This window comes from Carcharodon carcharias, chromosome 6 (assembly GCF_017639515.1).
Source record: "Carcharodon carcharias isolate sCarCar2 chromosome 6, sCarCar2.pri, whole genome shotgun sequence".
Classification (NCBI taxonomy): Eukaryota; Metazoa; Chordata; class Chondrichthyes; order Lamniformes; family Lamnidae; genus Carcharodon; species Carcharodon carcharias.
This window is the reverse complement of record NC_054472.1, coordinates 89,463,579-89,483,841: the sequence shown is the minus strand read 5'-3', so window position 1 is coordinate 89,483,841 and position 20,263 is coordinate 89,463,579. Positions and strand designations below refer to the sequence as shown.

The window sequence follows — 20,263 nt, the reverse complement described above, 5'->3', positions numbered from 1 at the left end:
CTTCCTAGTCTCGCAGGCATAGATTGCAGTTGATATTATTATGGACATGTAGAATCACAGCTTCACAGCTGTGATGATGGTGTTGGATGCCCAGACCATGTGGAGCCACTGGAAGACTGATGCTGCTTTGCTGATTCTTGTATGGACATGGATCTCTACATCATTCTCCCCAGAAATGTTGCTTCCTAGATGGGGAAGTGGTTAGCATCCTCGATGTTCTGTTGCCTGATGGTGATGGGAGGGCCTTGTTGCAGTCCAGTCATCATTATCTTGTAACACCATCACAACAGAGCTCATGAAATTGTTCCACAAGATCTGGGCTGAAGGGATGTCCCAGATGACTGAAGGTGAGGAGTAATTGTCAAGCTGCCAAAGGAAGGGAACTTCAGCGACTGCAACAACTGGAGGGGCTTAACACAGCTGTTAGTACTTGGCAAGGTCTTCAGCCCAGTGCTCCTCAACAGATTGAAAGCAGAAGTAGCTGGTACCCTATGTGAAGATGAGGCAGGTTTTTGGGGTGGTGAATCATACTGTGAGCAGATCCTTGCGCTCAAGAACATCATAGAACGGAACCTAGAGTATCGAAAACCACATGTTATCAACTTCATTGATCTCAAGAAGGAATTTGATTGCATCCATCAGCAGTCACTCTGGTACATCACAAGACAGTATGGCAACCTGTCACGGTATATTAACATCTTCAAAGCCTTATACTGCGACTTCAGCTGCTGTGACAAGACAAGCATGGGCAATGTGGACTCCTTCAACATCATTACAGGAGTATGGCAAGGCTGCATAATCTCTCACATCCCTTTTCCTCTCGATTACTGAGATTGGGCACATACTTAAAATCTGAGAAAAATGAAGCATGACTGCAGCCCAGCTCCAACACACTGACTTCTAGGTTTAACCAAGATGTGTTTGGATGCTGGCTAGAAATTTATTCGCTGAAGCCAGGGCTTTAATTATTGCAGACGAGTAAGTGGTTATTGGTGCAATTAACATCCATTGGAGATGTTAATGAGGTCTTTTGAAATTGATTTCAACCTCACTCTAGATTTAGCAATGTAGAGCCGGTTTCCCAGGGTGCTGGAAATTGTCCAACCAGATGGAGGAGAGATTGGAGCATAGTTCGAGTGGTATTTAAACTCGTCATTGCTCCAGCTGAATAAAAGCCCACTTATTACAGCTGGTGACTCAGTTCCCACTGGTGAAGATTGCAGAGAGTTATTTATTCAACCTTGGAGGTGTTCAAACTGACAAGATCAGCATAGAAGAGGAGGTGGATATGTTTGACAGCACATCAGAAGAGGAAGACCATCATCATCCACAACAATGATGGTACACTGAGGTGGAATCAACTCATGAATGGAAGAGGCACTGAGGCTGCAGGAGGCATTGGCTACATCACAGGATTTATGGACAGAGGCTCTGCTTCCTTGACACTTGGAAAGAGCAGTGCTTCTGGCAGGCTAAACTTTTCAAGTCAGGTGGTGGCAGAGATCTGCAGCCCCTAAGAAGACCCTAATAGAGGCCAGTGTGTGGCCACCAGGTCTAGCAGGGAGAGGGTCTTATATATGTTCCTATAAGACCCTCTCCCTGCTAGACCTGGTGGCCACACATTGGCCTCTATTATTTTACCTCCAGGATCTTTCTAGGGCACTACCAGGCATATCTAGGATTTCTCAATTGGCTACACACAAATCCATAAGGCAGGTCACTGATACATTGATTACCAAAGCCAGCAGTTATATAAATTTGCCTTGTGATGGCAAAAGCTAAAATGAGCAGGCACTCAGATTTACCTCTCTGGCTGGATTACCACAGGTACAGGATGCCAACAACTATACACAGGTGGCAATCCAAGCAGTGCCACAACAACCAAAAAATTTTCTAAAGCATGAAGAACATTCATCCATCAATGTATGTTGATTTGTAACCATAAGAAGAGATTTCTGCAGGGTTTGTGTGAGATTCCATGGGAGCTATCATGGTTTATTCATACTACAGCAGCGCAACGTTCTAAACCTCTTGGTTCCTGGAAGCAGAATTAAGGGCTAACTCCTAAGAGACAAGGAATATCCCCTTTACCCCCATGGCTCATGATAACAGTAGAGTACAGGAGTGGAACTATGAGAACCACATGACCATCTGTGTCTCACCGAGCAAACCGTTAGAATGTTGAAGATGCACTTCAAATGCCTCAGTAAGCCTGGAGGCATCCTTCAATAATCGCCAGTGAAGGTGTCCAGAATTATAGTGGTGTGCTGCATCCTTCACAACATTATGGAGCTGATGGAGGAGGGCCCATCTTTGGATGAAGAGAACATAGAGAAGGAGGAGAATGAAAATGGAGTACCTATTACCAAGGCCACCTGCTTACATTACTGTCAGGGATGCCCTAATGTCACAAAGATTGACCTAGTATAAAACATTAAAAAAAAATCTTGTAGCCTGTTTCCATCACCAGGACTATCCCTTACCCACTACAGCCCTCCACCTTCCTTTGCACTAAATAACCCTTTGACCACACATACACCCAATGTGTCCCAACATTTATTGACTGCCATCATGAGGCAAGTGAAGGGATGAGTTGGCAGTCCCAATGCAATAATAAGCAAGTCATGGAATTGAAGCTAATCTGTAAGTTTTGTGTGGCATTATTTAAAAAAGCTTAACGATACAATATTTTGTCAAACACCCATGTGCAGCCAAAAGCAGAATACTACAGATACTGGAAATCTGAAATTAAAAACAGAAAATGCTAGAAGCACTCAGCAGGTCTAACGGCATCTGTGGAGAGAGAAACAGGGTTAATGTTTCAGGTCTGTGACTTTTCATCATAAGTTCTGACGGAGGGTTACAGACCTGAAATGTTAACCCACATGCAAACTCCAACCAGGCCTTTTTTGCTGAGAGCCACAGGTTTCTTCCTCCCTTTGCTGGAAAAAGTATGTCTCGCCTGCTCCTTCCTGCACCCAGATGTAATTACAGTGCCTGATGTCCACTAGCTGTCCTGAACACCTCCAATTTCCATTTGTGCATTACCCCTTTAAATACAACTGAGGCTGCACCATGTGGATGTACAGCACATCCATTGTGCAATTTTCTTGAACTTACGCTTCCGACCACTTATACATGATGCGCCCCATGTGGCTTCAGCGGAGATAAAGACAGACGGCTCAGATCCCTGTTTGACTGTTCAGATGCTCTTGTCCTACACCCTTTGGTTTTGGAGCCCCTGAGAGAACCACCAAAGGCCTGCACCTGTGAGCCTTCGAGAGACAAGGCAGCAGGTTGGATACTGGCTGGGAGTGGGAGCACTTCTAGTGGAGTTCCCATTTCCATGTCCTCTTTTGCCATCGTCCCTCTCCTGGGCCAGCACCACATTACTCCTACCACTCGGCCTGCAGGGCAGCTTGCCGCAGATCAGTGAAGTGTTGTAAAGCCACAGATATAATATGTCATCCTGTTTAAGATGCAGATGTTCCCTGCACAGCTGTGGCCATGGCCTGCGTAGATTGATTTGAGAACTGTACTTGATGCTCCATGGAAGCAGCCACTCTCTTCATGGTAGACCTTCTTGTAATTCTTTGTGTCACCAATCCATTAGAAATCGAGTTGTTTCCTCCAACTCTCCACTATAATGGAGAGTGTGCGTGGCATGTTTGTCAATATCTGGCTAAGCTCCTTTTGCACCTGTAGCATTTTCCTTCTCAACAATAGGCCCGGGTGTTCAGCATCTGTGCCCTGCTGAGCAGAGCTCTCACCGTAAACTATCCACAGCTGTCCTTATTGCCAATGTCTGCTTGTGCTCACTTCTAAAGTGTAAATCACTGGTGAAAACCCAATGAGCTGTCTAAGTGAACCCATTGAAGTGCAAGTATCTGCACTGGTGAAAGACTGTACATTTTGCACCCTTAGAAGGAATGAGATTCTCTGAGAATTCATCTACACGGATGTCCCGCACCATATGTAAAGGCTCTGGATGACAAAAGAAAGGGGTATGATTTAGTCATGGCAGATTCACAATCTTGATGATCATCATACTCCATAGCTCAGTTGTCAATGAATAAAGCCAGCATATGCATATCCAAAACATTTGTAATTCTGTCACCAGTTATCTGCAAGCTTCCTGTGTCTTTATCTCTGACTGAGAGGGGTGTAGCTCTGCCAATTATCTCCAAGGCCCTCTCCTCGGCACCTGTTAGCTAGACTGCCTGTCCTCCAGACCTCTCCCGTTCCCTTGCATTTTCTTCTATCAGATGAAGAAACAGATTTGTGAGTGAATGAAGGTCACCCAATGGATGCAGTGCATTCGGTGTGGGGTCTGTGAGTCAGATGCATCATATTGCATAATGATTGAGGTGAATGGCAATGGTGGATGGGTGAAGGGGAGGTGATGAAGCATATCGAAGGTGATGGCTGGGTGCTGCTGAAAGTTAAGTGGTGTGAAGAGTGATGTGATGGAGAATACTTATCAAGGCAGAGTGAAAGGATGCGGTTGAATCAACAAATTGCTCACTTTTCCTGGCCTAGTTAGATTATTAAACACTTCCTATTCTGAACCCAAGACCTGGGAACAACATGCCTGCTGCTCACCTCCTTGGCAAACTCCAACCAGGTCTTTTTTGCTAAGAGCCACAGGTTTCTTCCTTCCACTGCTGGAAAAAAGTATGTCTCGCCTTCTCCTTCCTGCATCCAGATGTAATTACAGTGCTTGATGTCCACCATCCATCCTGAACACCTCCAATTTCCATTTGTGCATTGCCCCTTTAAGTACAATTGAGGCTGCACCATGTGGGTGTACATCACATCCGTTGTGCAACTTAAAGACACAAAACTCAAAGAAGTCAAAGTTAATTATTTCAATTGAATTGACATTGCAGACCTGTTGGGTTGACTTTACCCATGCTATTTCATACCTTCCCCACGTCTGAAGCCATCTTCATATTAATATCAAGGACAACATGTTAAGTACAGAAGTAAATCCTTATTTATCCAATAACATCAACATTGATTCGTCAGCCACCCATTCATTAAGGGCAGGATCATCCTGAGCAATGTATAACAAATAAAATAAGCCAAAATATGTGACTACCAGGATGGTAGAAGGTGAACTTGGAGCCTTGGTCTTTTTTCAGCTAGCAATTCCTATGCTTCTAGCAACTGAAGAAATGCAGAGTAGGATTATAGTAGAGCCGTGGCAAATGCTTGAGCTATTCACTACTAATTGGTTGTTTGCTGTTTGCATGTTTTTCATATTAAAACTTACAGCTTTTGTTATTTCTGTAGGATCTTCAGAACATTGGGGCCAGAAACGTTTGTGTGATGACTGACAAAAATGTAGCCAAGCTCCCTCCTGTTAAAGCTGTCTTGAATTCATTGGTTAAGAATGGAGTAAACTTTAAAGTGTTTGACAAGGTCAGAGTGGAACCAACAGATGGAAGGTACGCAACAACTCATTGGGAGAGCGTTTTTAAGGAACAAGGCCTTAATGGTGTTATTATTGGTGGCATCCCTAATACTGCTATTACACTACTAACAATTTGCCAATTAAAAAGTATATACTTAAAATAAATACTTTCTTAAAAAGAGTAGCTTCCATGTGACACTTCTAGGGCAGGGTGAAGAAACTGCATCTGTGCATATCTTGGCACATGTAGCCAGACTTCATAATGTAGGCAGCCCTTTATACAATGACTCATGTGATGGTTTGGATTCTCCTCCAGGCAATGGAGAATAACAGCAATTTGGGTAGTAAGGCTGATGTTTCACCATCTGGACTAGGATTTCTCTTATCGCACCCAGATGTGGATCACATCTGGCACCTCCTTCCTGCCTGCTGCTTAAAAGCAGGTGTGTAGGGCCCATGTTCTCAATAAGTTTCCCTTGGGTCCACCCAAGATACTGCAGCTTCTTTGGCTCATTGTGGGGAGGCGGCAGTGGGCTCCAATGAAGGGCCTAATCGCGACTTCTCTTCCTTCAAATCACCTCCAATGACTTACCTATGCCAAGACTAACAGAGCTGCCACACCTGCCTTTTTATTTGTTACCAATGGGATGGGCTCCACCTGAACTGAATGAGTTCAGAATCCTAGCAGAAAGCTTAAATAGGGAGATGGCAAAGGCGTTAGATTATTAAAATGGTGGCAGGGATCTACATGGAATAAAACAAGCCAAAATATAAATGGAACAGGAAAGGAGAGTGTAAGGCAGACTAAACTTAAGGAGGAATAAAAACAGTTACAGAACAGGAGTGTAAAGAGATAAAGTGAAAGGAATTGTTATCAAAAGTGAATTAAACTGGCAGTGCAGTAATGAATGTCCATATTAAAACAGGAAAGCTGGAGGCAATAATACATTGCAAGGAGCCATGTCGGGGTTACTGAGACATGGCTACAGAAAAATCAGAAGTGAGAACTAAATGTTAAAGGGTATTACATATTAGAAAATATGGAGAGGATAAAGGAAAGAGATTAAAGATAATAAAGGATCAATCACGCTAAAAGGCAGTCTGCAGATCACTTAATGGTGGAAGGGAGGTGGAGGAAGAAATATGCAAACAACTTAGGGAAATGAGTAACAAACATGGAATAATATTCATGTGGGATTTTGACTACCCCAATATTAATTGGCCTGAAGCCAAAAAATCAAGCACTAGAGTGTATTTCTAAAGGGGTAGAATTGAAAAGTGGAGAAGTTACATGTATAGACAGTATGGTTAGACCACTCTTGGGATACTGTATACAGTTCTATTCACCGTGTAATAAAAATTATATAGAGGCAAGGGAACGTGTGCAAAATCAATTTACAAAAATGATGCTAGAACTACAAGCTATACAGTTCAGCAAAGATTGAACAGGGCTGGTGTTCTTTTCTCTAGAAAATGGAGGACTGAGGGGTGACCTGATAGAGGTCTTTAGGCCTCTGAAAGGTTTGATAGACTAGATGTAGAGAAGATGTTTCCACCTTGGGGGGAGACCAAACCTTAGATCCATAAATATGAGATAGTCAGTAATAAATCCAATAGGGAATTCAGGAGAAACTTCTTTGCCAAGAGAGTGGTTAGAATGTGCATCTCGCTGCCACAGGAGTAGTTAAGGTGAATAGTATAGATACATTTAAGAAGAAGTTAGATAAGCAAATGGGGAAGAAATGAATATGTTGATGAGATTAGAGGAAGAAGAGTGAGAGGAGGCTTGTGTGGAGTATCAACATTAGCTTGGACCTGTTGGGCAGAGTGGCCTGTTTCAGTGCAATAAATACCAACATGTGTGAAACTGTTATTGGGTTAGCCTTCCACAGGCACCAGTAGCTCTCTGGTACCTGCCCAACTGGCTGTTATTTATCAGTGAGTTTAGACAATTAGTATTAAGAAGCTATTTGACTATATAGGCAATAGCAGGTAACAGCCATGTCACATGTGAGTGGGAGTCAAACAGCTGGCACAGTGGGTGAGCAGAGAACTCAGAGCAGCAAACACTGTAGATGAGGGAGTCAATGTCTTCTTTCTGCATGTTCTGAGAATGGGATGATGCTGAAGAACAAGTGCCTCTCCATTCTGACTGATTTGTCTGAGTAGCCTGTTTCTGTGCCGTATATTCAGTGTAATTCTATGTTACAGCATTTCTAGCACGTCCTGGAGATCCAATACAGGCTCCCTCTAGGCAGTGAGAATTCTTGATTAATAACAAGTCCGAACCCAGGCAAACAAATTGGGATGGAGTAGAATCAGAGGATCATACAGAGGTTAAGACCATCCAACAGATCTGTACAGCTAGTGATGAGATAGGTACTGTGGTGGAGTAGAATAATAAAAATATTCCCTGAAAGATGATGATCCTGAAAACAGTGATTCAGTCTTCTGGTAACCCAAATGCCTATTGTTCTTTGGTAAGACTTGACAGTGAGTTAACAAGCTGTTGAACTGTAGTGGGCACATGTGCAGCCTGTCCTGACACCCATGCATATACTTTACATTTGCAGTCTCCGTCCAATAACTAAAATAGAAACATTTTCTTTTCATTCATGAGATGTGGGTGTCACTGGCTGGGCCAGCATTTATTTCCCATCTCTAATTGCCCTTCAGAAGGCGGTGGTAAGCTGTCTTCTTGAACCGCTGCAATCCATGTGGTGTAGATACATCCACAGTGCTGTTATGAAGGGAGTTCCAGGATTTTGACCCAGCTATAGTGAAGGAATGGTGATATATTTCCAAGTCAGGATGGTGAGTGGTTTGGATGGGAACTTCCAGGTGGTGGTGTTCCCATCTATCTGCTGCCCTTGTCCTTCTAGATGGTAGCGGTCGTGGATTTGGAAGATGCTGTCTAAGATGGTGAGATCCTGCAGTGTATCTTACACACTGCTGCTACTGTACGTAGGTGGTGGAGGGAATGAATGTTTGTGGGTGGGGTGCCAATTAAGCGGGCTGCCTAGTCCTGGATGGCATCAAGCTTCTTGAGTGATGTTGGAGCTGCACTCATCCAGGCAAGTGGAGAGTATTCCATCACATTCTTGACTTGTGCCTTGTAGATGGTGGACAGACTTTGGGGAGTCAGGAGGTGAATCACTTGCCACAGAACTCTGAGCATCTTGCAGCCACAGTATTTATATGACTAGTCCAATTCAGTTTCTGATCAATGGTAACCCCCAGGATGTTGATAATGGGGGATTCAGTGATGGTAATGCCATTGAATGTCAAGGGATTGCAGTTAGGTTCTCTCTTGTGGGGGATGGTCATTGCCTGGCACTTGTTGGCATGAATGTTACTTGCTACTTGTCAGCCCAAGCCTGGATATTGTTCAGGTTTTGCTGGATTTGGACATGGACTGCTTCAGTATCTGAAGAGTCACGAATGGTGCTGAGCATTGTGCAATCATCAGTGCACATCCCCACTTTTGACCTTATGATGGAAGGAAGGTCATTGATGAAATATCTGAAGATGGTTGGGCCGAGGACACTACCCTGAGGAACTCCTGCAGTGATGTCCCGTAACTGAGATGATTGACCTCCAACAACCACAAGCATCTCCCTTTGTGCTAGGTATGACTCCAACCAGCAGAGAGTTGTCCCCCTCATTCCCATTGACTCCAGTTTTGCTAGGGCTTCTTGATGCCACACTCAGTCAAATGCTGCCTTGATGTCAAGGGCAGTCACTCTCGCCTTACCTCTGGAGTTCAGCTCTTTTTCCATATTTGGACCAAGACTGAGGTCAGGAGCTGAGTGACCCTGACGGAACCCAAACTGAGCATCAGTGAGCAGGTTACTGCAAAGTTAGTGCCGGATATTAGCACTATGATGATCCTTTCCATCACTTTACTGATGATTGAGAGTAGATTGATGGGGCAGTAATCGGCTGGGTGGCTTTGTCCTGCTTTTTTTTTCTGTACAGGACATACCTGGGCAATTTTCCACATTGCCGGATAGATGCCAGTGTTGTAGCTGTACTGGAACAGCTTGGCTAGGGATGCGGCAAGTTCAAACTCCTGTTAATTCTACTTAGTCTTAATCTGAATATATTTGATACAAAACAGAGAAGCAAAATTCTGCAGATGCTGGAAGTTTGAAATAAAAACAGAAAAGTCTGGAATGCTCAGTAGGCCAGGCAGCATCTGTGGGGAGAGAAAAACAGAATTAACATTTCAGATCCATGATCTTTGATCAGAACTAGGAGAAATTAAAAATGTGACAGGTTTTGGGTAAGTGAAATGGCGGGAAGGTGGGAAGAAGAACAAGAGGGAAGATCTGATTTAGACTGGAGAACAGAAGATACAAAGGTTCAAGGCCAAAGGAAGTGGTAATGTGACAAGTAAAGAAACGATAGATGTTACTAGAGGAAGTGTGAATAGCAGAATAGCTACCGTCCATACACAGATTAAAGAAAATAGGAGAGCAACATGAAAGAAGAAACAAACCAGCAACAAAACATGAAACAAAATGGGAGCAGGGAGCTTATGATCTGAAATTGTTGAATTCGATGTTGAGTCTAGAAGGATGTAAAGTGCCCAGTCAAAAGATGAGGTGCTGTTACTCGAACCTGCATTGAATTTCATTAGAACACTGTAGCAGGCCAAGGACAGAAAGGTCATTTGGGAGAAAGTGGAGAATTGAAATGACAGGCAATAGGAAGCTCGAGTTGACACTTGCAGACTGATTGGAGGTGTTCTGCAAAGCGGTTACCCAATCTGCTTTAGGCCTTTCCATTGTAGAGGTGATCCTGGAAAGTTAATAGGCAGAGTCAGAGAAAGGGAGAAAATAATAAAGTCTAAATCAGGATTATACTGCATGTGTGTGACTGCACAGAGCATAGTAAATAAGATTGGTGAGTTACAGGCACAGATTGCCATGCAGAGTTGTGATGTTATGGTGCTAACAGAGACCGGGCTCAAGGAAGGGCAGAACTGCATGTTAAGTGCTCCTGGGTACAAGGCGTTCAGGAAAGATAGGGTAGGAAGGCAAGGAGGAGGAGTGGCTATATTAGTTAAGGAGAGCATTGCAGTGCTAGAAAAAGAGGATGTCTAAGAGGGTTCAAGGACAGAATTAATTTGGTTAGAACTACGGAACAAAAAGGGTGCAATTACATTGTTTGGTGTTGTCTGTAGGTCACCAAGTAGTGGGAAGGATATAGAGGAACAAAATTGCATGGAAATTACAGAGAGGTGCAAACATTATAGAGTAGTTATAATGGGGGACTTTAATTACCCAAATGTAGGCTGGGACAGTGGTAATGTAAAGGGTAGAGAGGGGCAAGAGTTCCCAGAATTTGTTCAGGAGAATTTTCCACAGCAGTATGTAACATAGAAACATAGAAAATAGGGACAGGATTAGGTCATTTGGCCCTTTGGGTCTGCTCCACCATTCAGTATGATCATGGCTGATTCTCTATCTCAACACCGTATTCCTGCACTCTCCCCATACCCCTTGACGATTCTAGAGTCCAGAAATCGATCTATTTCCTTCTTAAATATATTCAGTGGCTTGGCCTCCACAGCCTTCTGTGGTAGAGAATTTCATAGGTTTGTGTGTCCAGTCCAACAAGAAAGGAGGCACAGCTAGACCTGGTTCTTGGAAATAAGATGGGCCAAGAAGATCAAGTGTCATTGGGGGAACATTTAGGAGACAGTGATCATTGTATCATAAGGTTTAGGATGACGGTAGAAAAGGACAATGTGCAATCCGGAAAAAGAATAATTAACCGAGGACGAGTCGACTTCAATGGGGCAAGAGTGGAGCTGGGCCAGATAGACTGGAACCAAAGCTTGGCAGGAAAAACTGGAGCTGAACAATGGGCTAGCTTCAAAGAAGAAATGGTTCGGACACAATCAAGGTATATTCCCTCAAAAGGGAAAGGTAGGACAAAAAAATCCAGAGCTCCCTGAATGAAAAAGGACATAGAAATTGAGATAAAGAGGAAAAAGTGTGCTTATGACAGATGTCAGGTAGAAAATACAGTTGAGAACCAAGCTGAATACAGAAGGTTCAGAGGAGAGGTAATCATGAGGGATTATGAGAAAAGACTAGCAGCCAACATAAAGAGGAATCCCAAAGTCTTCAATAGGCACATAAATAGTAAGAGGGTGGTAAAAGGAGGAGTAGAGCTGATTAGGGACTAAAAAGGGGATTTGCAAATGGAGGCAGAGGTGTTAAATTAATTCTTTGCATCTGTCTTTTACCAAGGAAGCAGATGCTACCTATGCCATGGTGACAGAGGAGCAAACTCTGTCACTAGAAGGGTTCAAAATTGATAAGGAGGAAGGGTTGGATAAACTGTCGGTACTTAACATTGACAAGGCACCGGAACCAGATGAGATGCATCCATGGATATTGAAGGAAGTGAAAGTGGAAATTGCAGGGGTATTGGCCATAATCTTCCAGTCTTCCCTAGACTCAGGTGAGGTGCCAGAGGACTGGAGAATTGCAAACATTACACCCTTGTTCAAAAAGGGTTGTAAGGATAAGCCCAGCAATTACAGACCAGTTTAACTTCAGTGTTGGGGAAGCTTCTGGAAACAATTATTCAGGATAGTATTAATAGACAGATGGAATAATGTGGGTTGATTAGGAGGAGCCGGCATGGATTTCTAAAGGAAAAACTGTGTTTAACTAACTTGCTGGAGTTTTTTGAAGAAGCAACAGAGAGGGTTGATGAGGGTAATGCTGTAGATGTGGTGTACATGGACTTCCAAAAGGCATTCGATACATTGCTGCACAACAGACTTGTGAGAAAAGTTATTGCTCATGGGAGAAAAGGGAGAGCAGCAACATGGATACAAAATTGGCTGAGTAACGGTTAACGGATATTTTTCGGGCTGGAGGAAGGTTTGTAGTGGAGTTCTCCAGGGGTCAGTTTGGGACATTTGCTTTTCTTGATATCTATTAATGACCAAGATCTTGGTGTGTAGGGGACAATTTCAAAGTTTACAAGCAATTCAAAACTTGGAAGCATTGTAAACTGAGGGAACAACAGTGTAGAACTTCAAAAGCACATAGACAAGTTGGTGAAGTGGGCAGATAGGTGGCAAATGAAGTTCAATGCAGAGAAGTGTGAGGTGATTCAGTTTGGTAGGAAGAACATGGAGAGACAGTCTAAAATAAGGGGTACAACTCTAAAGGGTGTGAAGGGGCAGAGGGACCTGGGTGTATATGTGCATTAGTCATTAAAGGTGGCAGGATGGTGAAGAGAGCAGTTAAATAAAGCGTACAGTATCCTAGGCTTTATTAATAAGGGCATAGAGTACGAGAGCAAGGAAGTTATGCTGAACTTGTATAAGACACTAGTTACACCTCAGCTAGATTATTGTGGACAGTTCTGGGCGCCACACTTTAGGAAGGATGTGAACGCATTGGAGAGAGTGCAGAGAGGTTTACAAAAATGGCTTCAGGGATCAGAAACTTCAGTTATGAAGATAGATTAGAGAAGTTGGGACTGTTCTCCTTGGAGAGGAGAAGGCCAATAGGAGGTTGATAGAGGTGTTTTAAATGATGTAGGGCCTAGATAGAATAGATAGGGAGAAACTGTTCCTGCTCGTAAAAGGATTGAGAATGAGAAGGCACAGATTTAAAGTGATTTGCGAAAGAAGCAAATGCGATGTGAGAAAAAACTTTTTGACACAGCGAGTGGTTCGGGTCTGGATTGCACTGCCCGGAAGTGTGGTCAAGGTAGGTTCAATCAAGGCATTCAAGAGGGCATTAGATGATTATTTTAGTAGAAACAATGCGCAGGGTTACAGGGATAAAGCAGGAGAATGGCACTGAGTCATAATGCTCATTCGGAGAGCTGATGCAGACATGGTGGCCTGAATGGTCTCCTTCTACACTGTAACAGCTCTGTGATTCTATGAATTCTGTGATTCTGAGACCACATTATGAGCAGCAAATACAGTTTACTAAATTGAAAGAAGTACAAATAAATCACTGTTTCACTCAGGAGGAGTATTTGAAGCTTTGGACAGTGAGAAGGGAAGGTGTAAAAGGGCAGGCATTGCATCTCCTACACTTGCATTAAAAGGTACCATAGGAAAAGGAGGAGGAGTTGGGGTGACTGAGGAGTGGACCTGGATGTCATGGAGGGAACAGTCCTTTTGGCAGGCTGAAAAGGGAAGAGAGGCATCATGCTGGAGGTGACAGAAATGGCAGAGAATGATCCGTTGAATAGGGAGACTGATGGGGTGGAACACAAAGACAGGGGGAACTCTACCATGTTTTTGGGAGGGCAGGAGAAGGGGTGAGAGTAAAATGTGGGAAAAAGAACATATACAGTTGAGGTCCCTGTGAACCACAGTGGGGGTAATCCTTGGTCAGGGAAAAGGTGGGCATATTGGAATGACTAGAGTATGGATGGTTAATCATCTGAATAAATGTGACAGAGATGGAGAATGGAATAGAGTCCTTATGGGAAGAGGGGTGTGAGGAAGTGTAGTCAAGGTAGGCGTGGGAGTCTGTGAGCTTATATTGAATATCGTTTGAAAGCCTAGAAATGGAGACAGAGAAGTCAAGGAAGGGAAGGGAAGAATCAGAGATGGTTCATGTGAAAGTGAGAGAAAGTGAATTTGGAAGCAAAGTTGATGAAATTTTTCAGTTCAGGGCGAGAGTAGAAAACGGCACTGATAGTCATCAATGTATTGGAAAAAGAAATGAGTGAGGGGTCTGAGTAGGACTGGAGGAAGGAATGTTCCATATATCCCGCAAAATGCCAAGCATGAGACACATGTTGGTACCGATGACAACAGCTCTTAAATGAAGAAAGCTGGAGGAGTTGAAGGAGAAATTATTCATGTGAGAACAAGTTCAGCCAGGCAGATGAGGGTGATAGTGAATGAGAACAAGTTGGGCCTCCGTTCATGGAAGAAGCAGAGAGCTCTCAGTCCATTCGGGTGGGGAATGAAGGTGTAGAGAGACTGGATGTCCATGGTGAAAAGTTGGGGCTGGGAACTGTTAAGGTGACATAGAGCATTGGAAGAGTCACAGATGCAGACGGGAAGGGACTGGACATGAAGAGAAAGCAGAGTTGAAATAGGAAAAAAAATCAGTTCAGTGGAGCAGGAGCAGGCTGAAATAATGGGTCTAGCAGGGCAATCCTGTTTTGTGGATTTTAGGAAGAATGTAGAATTGGGCTGTTCGAGGTTGGGGTCTATGAGGTTGGAGACTGTGGAGGGAAGCTCTCCAGAGGAGGTGAGGTCAATGAATATATATGAGGGGGATTGTTGTGCCCTGTTGAGATCAGCTCATTCAGCACAGATTAGGGACAAAACCTGGGTGCTTTCTGATCTCTAAGGCTCATTGCAACCTCTTCCAGCACTTACCCATAGCTCTCCTTTTTCAAGTAATTAAGAATGTTTCGAGTCCTCATGACCCTTCGACAGAACTTGAGTTCGAGTCCAAGAAAGAGTTGAAATATAAGCTGGTTTAAGGTGTGTGTGTGGGGGGCGGAGAGATAGAGAGAGAGAGAGAGGTTGGGGGGGGTGGTGTGGTTGTAGGGACAAACAAGCAGTGATGGAAGCAGATCATCAAAAGATGTCAACGACAATAGTACAATAGAACACATAGGTGTTAAAGTTAAAGTTGGTGATATTATCTAAACGAATGTGCTAATTAAGAATGGATGGTAGGGCACTCAAGGTATAGCTCTAGTGGGGTTTTTTTTTTATATAATGGAAATAGGTGGGAAAAGAAAAATCTTTATAATTTATTGGAAAAAAAAGGAAGGGGAAAACAGAAAGGTGGTGGGGATGGGGGAGGGAGCTCACGACCTAAAGTTGTTGAATTCAATATTCAGTCCGGAAGGCTGTAAAGTCCCTAGTCGGAAGATGAGGTGTTGTTCCCCCAGTTTACGTTGGGCTTCACTGGAACAATGCGGCAAGCCAAAGACAGACATGTGGGCAAGAGAGCAGGGTGGAGTGTTAAAATGGCAAGCTACAGGGAGGTTTGGGTCATTCTTGCGGACAGACCGCAGGTGTTCTGCAAAGCAGTCGCCCAGTTTACGTTTGGTCTCTCCAATGTAGAGGAGACCACATTGGGAGCAACGAATGCAATAGACAACTTAGTGGTCTCCTCTACATTGGAGAGACCAAACGTAAACTGGGCGACCGCTTTGCAGAACACCTGCGGTCTGTCCGCAAGAATGACCCAAACCTCCCTGTCGCTTGCCATTTTAACACTCCACCCTGCTCTCTTGCCCACATGTCTGTCCTTGGCTTGCCGCATTGTTCCAGTGAAGCCCAACGTAAACTGGAGGAGCAACACCTCATCTTCCGACTAGGGACTTTACAGCCTTCCGGACTGAATATTGAATTCAACAACTTTAGGTCGTGAGCTCCCTCCCCCATCCCCACCCCCTTTCTGTTTCCCCCTTCCTTTTTTTTCCAATAAATTATAAAGATTTTTCTTTTCCCACCTATTTCCATTATATAAAAAAAAACCCCACTAGAGCTATACCTTGAGTGCCCTACCATCCATTCTTAATTAGCACATTCGTTTAGATAATATCACCAACTTTAACTTTAACACCTATGTGTTCTATTGTACTATTGTCGTTGACATCTTTTGATGATCTGCTTCTATCACTGCTTGTTTGTCCCTACAACCACACCTCCCCCCACAACCTCTCTCTCTCTCTCTATCTCTCCGCCCCCCACACACACACCTTAAACCAGCTTATATTTCAACTCTTTCTTGGATTCGAACTCAAGTTCTGTCGAAGGGTCATGAGGACTCGAAACGTCAACTCTTTTCTTCTCCGCCGATGCTGCCAGACCTGCTGAGTTTTTCCAGGTAATTCTGTTTTTGTTTTGGATTTCCAGCATCCGCAGTTTTTTTGTTTTTAATTAAGGATGTATTCGTTTAGATAATATCACTAACTTTAACTTTAACACCTATGTGTTTTATTGTACTATTGTCGTTGACATCTTTTGATGATCTGCTTCTATCACTGCTTGTTTGTCCCTACAACCACACCCCCCCCCTCCACCTCTCTCTCTATCTCTCCGCCCCCCACACACACACCTTAAACCAGCTTATATTTCAACTCTTTCTTGGACTCGAACTCAAGTTCTGTCGAAGGGTCATGAGGACTCGAAACGTCAACTCTTTTCTTCTCCACCGATGCTGCCAGACCTGCTGAGTTTTTCCAGGTAATTCTGTTTTTGTTTTGGATTTCCAGCATCCGCAGTTTTTTTGTTTTTTTGTTTCTTTGTTTTTTTGTTTTTATAAGGATGTATCATTTGTTTAATCTTTCAAAATGTATTATTCTGACATATTTTGTTTGAAGTTGATAATTCTGTACTTTATGAAATATTATTAGTTTCAAGGAAGCAATAACATTTGCTCGGCAAGAACAGTTTGATGCATATGTAGCTGTTGGCGGTGGATCTGTGATCGACACGTGCAAAGTGGCTAACCTCTACACCTGCAGTCCTGATTCTGAATTCTTGGACTATGTCAATGCACCAATAGGGAAAGGAAAACCTGTTACTGTTCACCTCTGTCCTTTGATAGCAGGTGGGTCCATGCAGATGTTTTAAAAATGGAGTTGGTTTGAATTGTACCATTAGTAGCTTTCTGTGTGGCATACTAATTGTGACCACAATCTGCAAGTGGCTTTTGTGTTTGGAAAGGGATCAGTGTAAGTGAGAAATGTTGATTGGTGACAAATTCCTAGCAATACTGTACCACATGCAAACATTTAAAAAGAACAACAATGATTTAAACATTTGAGAGCACTTAAACCATTATAGAAGCACCCAGTTTATCAGCAAATACAGATGTTTGACCCTGCTGTAAATGTACCAGCCTATACTGTTGATCAAACATATATTAGACTGTGTAATCTATTTTCATTATGTATTTGAAATCTTCTTAATTGCCTATTGTTTTCCCCCTTTAATCCTTAATGAAGCTGCAAATATAAGCTTGTGACTGATGGCTGTAAGGAAGGGGATTTTAAGCAGTTTTCAGAAGATAATGCACTTTGCACTTAACATTCTGCTCTATGCCACCCTCCACAATATTAAAGAGCTACTGGTCAGATAAATGGTAGTTCACCTTTAAGAAGTGAAAGTAATTATCTTGACTATTAGAAATGAGTTCCTTGAGCTGAGCAAGTGACTTGTTTTTCCCAGAACTGGAGCTGGAAGTTAGAATTATTGCAGACATAGGGAAAATTTAAGTTTGTCTCTTCACACCTCTTCTCCCCCAATCCACTCTACATGTTTCTCTCTCTTTCATCCTTCCTCTATCTCTCCCTCTTGCCTACTTCTAACCCTCTTCCCCTATCCTTCTCCTTTCTATCTTAATCTCCCCTCTCTTTCCCTCTCCCTTATTCATTCACTTCTCTCTCCTCCACTTTCCTTTTCTCCCCTCATTACCTCCTTTTTTCCCCTTCCTCTCCCTTTCCTCCCCTCTACTCACCATTGTCCTCTGACTCCTGGCTTACTTCTCTCCTCTACTCTCCTCTTTGCCCTCTTGCCTTTCCGCTACCCCTGCTGTCCTGAAACATACTCTTGGCATTGACTACCCATGTGCAATGCCTTGGGGGATTGACTAGTAACTACAGATTGTTAAAATACATTGTCGGAACTGCTGTTCTATGTAATGTAGTAACATAATAGTACAAATGCAGCTCCCATTATAAAACTACTAACATATGAACATATGAAATAGAAGCAGAAGTAAGCCATTCGGCCCCTCGAGCCTGCTCCACCATTCAATATTATCATAGCTGATCAATTTGTGTTTTGAATTCCACATTCTCATCCACCCCCAATAACCTTTGATTCCCTTGCCTAACAAGAATCTATCTACCTCTGCCTTAAAAAGATTCAATGACCCCACCTTCACTGCCTTCTGAGGCAGAGAATTCCAAAGTCGCACAACTCTCAGAGAGGAAAAAATTCACCTTATCTCTGTCCTAAGAGGGTGACTCCTAATTTTACAACAGTGTTCCCAAGTTCTGGACTCATCCGCAAGAGGAAACATCCTTTCTATGTCCACCTTGTCAATACAGTTCAGAATCTTATTCCTTCAATCAAGTCACCCCTCACTCTTCTAAACTCCAGTGGAAACAAGCCCAATTTTTGTCTAACCTTTCTTTATAACACAACCAGGTATCAGTCTAGTTAACCTCCTCTGAACCGCCTCCAGCACATTTACATCCTACTTTAAATAAGGAGACCAAAACTGCACACAGTATTTGAGATGTGGTCTCACCAGTGCCCTGTATAATTGAAGCATAACATCCTTACTTTTATGTTCATTTCCTCTCATAATAAATGGTAGCCTTCCATTAGCCTTCTTAATTACTTGCTGTACCTGCATTGTAATTTTTTGTGGCTTGTGCACTGGAACACCTAGATCCCTCTGCACCTCTGAATTTTGCAGTCATTCTCCATTTAAGTACTCTGCATTTCAGTTATTCCTGCCAAAGTGAACAACTTCACATTTTCCCACATTATACTCCATCTACCAGATTTTTTGTCCACTCGCTCAACCTACCTATATCTATCTGCAAACTCCTTATGTCTTCTTCACGACATACTTTCCTACCTATCTTTGTGTCATCTGCAAATTTAGCTACCATGCCTTCACTCTCCTCATCTAAGTCATTGGTGTAAATTGTAAAAGTTGAGGCCCCAGTACAGATCCCTGCAGGACTCCACTCGTCATATCCTGCCAATCAGAAAAACACCCATTTATGCATACTCTCTGTTTTATGACAGCCAGCCAAACTTCTATCCATACCAATATGTTATCCCCTATACCACAAGCTTTTATTTTCCACAATAACCGTTGATATGGCACCTTATCAAATGCCTTCTGGAAATCCAAATACAGCATATCTGCAGGCTCCCCTTTATTCACAACACACGCCATTCCTTCAAAGAACTCCAATAAATTGGTTAAACATGATTTTCCTTTCACAAAACCATGCTGACACGTCCCAATTACCTTGAGTTTCTCTAAGTGGCCAGGTATAACTTCCTTAAAGATCAATCCTTATACCTTCCCCACAGCAGATGTCAAGCTAACTGGCCTATAGTTTCCTGTTTTCTGCTCCCCTCCCTTCTTGAAAGAGGGGTTATATTTACTACCTTCCAATCTGGTCGAACCTTTCCAGAATCTAGTGAATTTTGGAAAATTAATATCAATGCATCTACTACTTTATTAGCCACCTCTTTTAAAATCCCTAGGATGAGGTCCATCAGGTCCCAGAGACTTGTCAGCCCGCAGTTCCATCAGTCTGCTCAGTACCCCTTCCCTAGTGATTATAATCTCACCAAGTTCCCGTCTCCCTGCCACCTCTTGATTTACAGCTATTACTGCAGTGGGATGGATTTTGCATCCTCCATAGTGAAGACAGAAGCAAAATATTTGTTCATTCCATCTACTATGTCATTGTTATCTACTATTAATGCCCCATCGTCACTCTGTAGAAGAGCAACATTCACTTTACTTTTTTCCTTTTTAAATACCTGTAGAAACTCTTGCTACCCGTTTTTAAATTTCTAGCTAGCTTCCTCTCAAATTCAAATTTCTTTCTCCTGATTAACCTTTTGGTCATTCTCTGCCATTCTTAACTTCTGACCAATCATCTGATCTGCTATTCATCTTTGTGCAATTGTATGCTTTTTCTTTAAGTTTGATGCTTTCCTTAACTTCTTTAGTTAACCATGGACGGTGGGTTAGAATTTTTAGAATTACGACCTCAGAATTTTTCTTTATAATAGGAATATACTTATACTGAGTATTCTGAAATATCCTCTTAAAT

General features: G+C 42.9%; 1 protein-coding gene across 2 annotated transcripts in view; it reads left to right on the top strand.

Annotated features, from left to right (window-relative positions):
- adhfe1 (alcohol dehydrogenase iron containing 1) overlaps positions 1–20,263 on the top strand; it is a 67,218-nt gene that overhangs the window by 12,256 nt on the left and 34,699 nt on the right. For both annotated transcript variants that reach the window (XM_041190492.1, XM_041190491.1), the window contains 2 exons: positions 5,296–5,450; positions 16,802–16,998. In XM_041190492.1, coding sequence (XP_041046426.1) covers positions 5,296–5,450; positions 16,802–16,998 — 352 coding nt within the window. The remainder of the gene's footprint in view (positions 1–5,295; positions 5,451–16,801; positions 16,999–20,263) is intronic.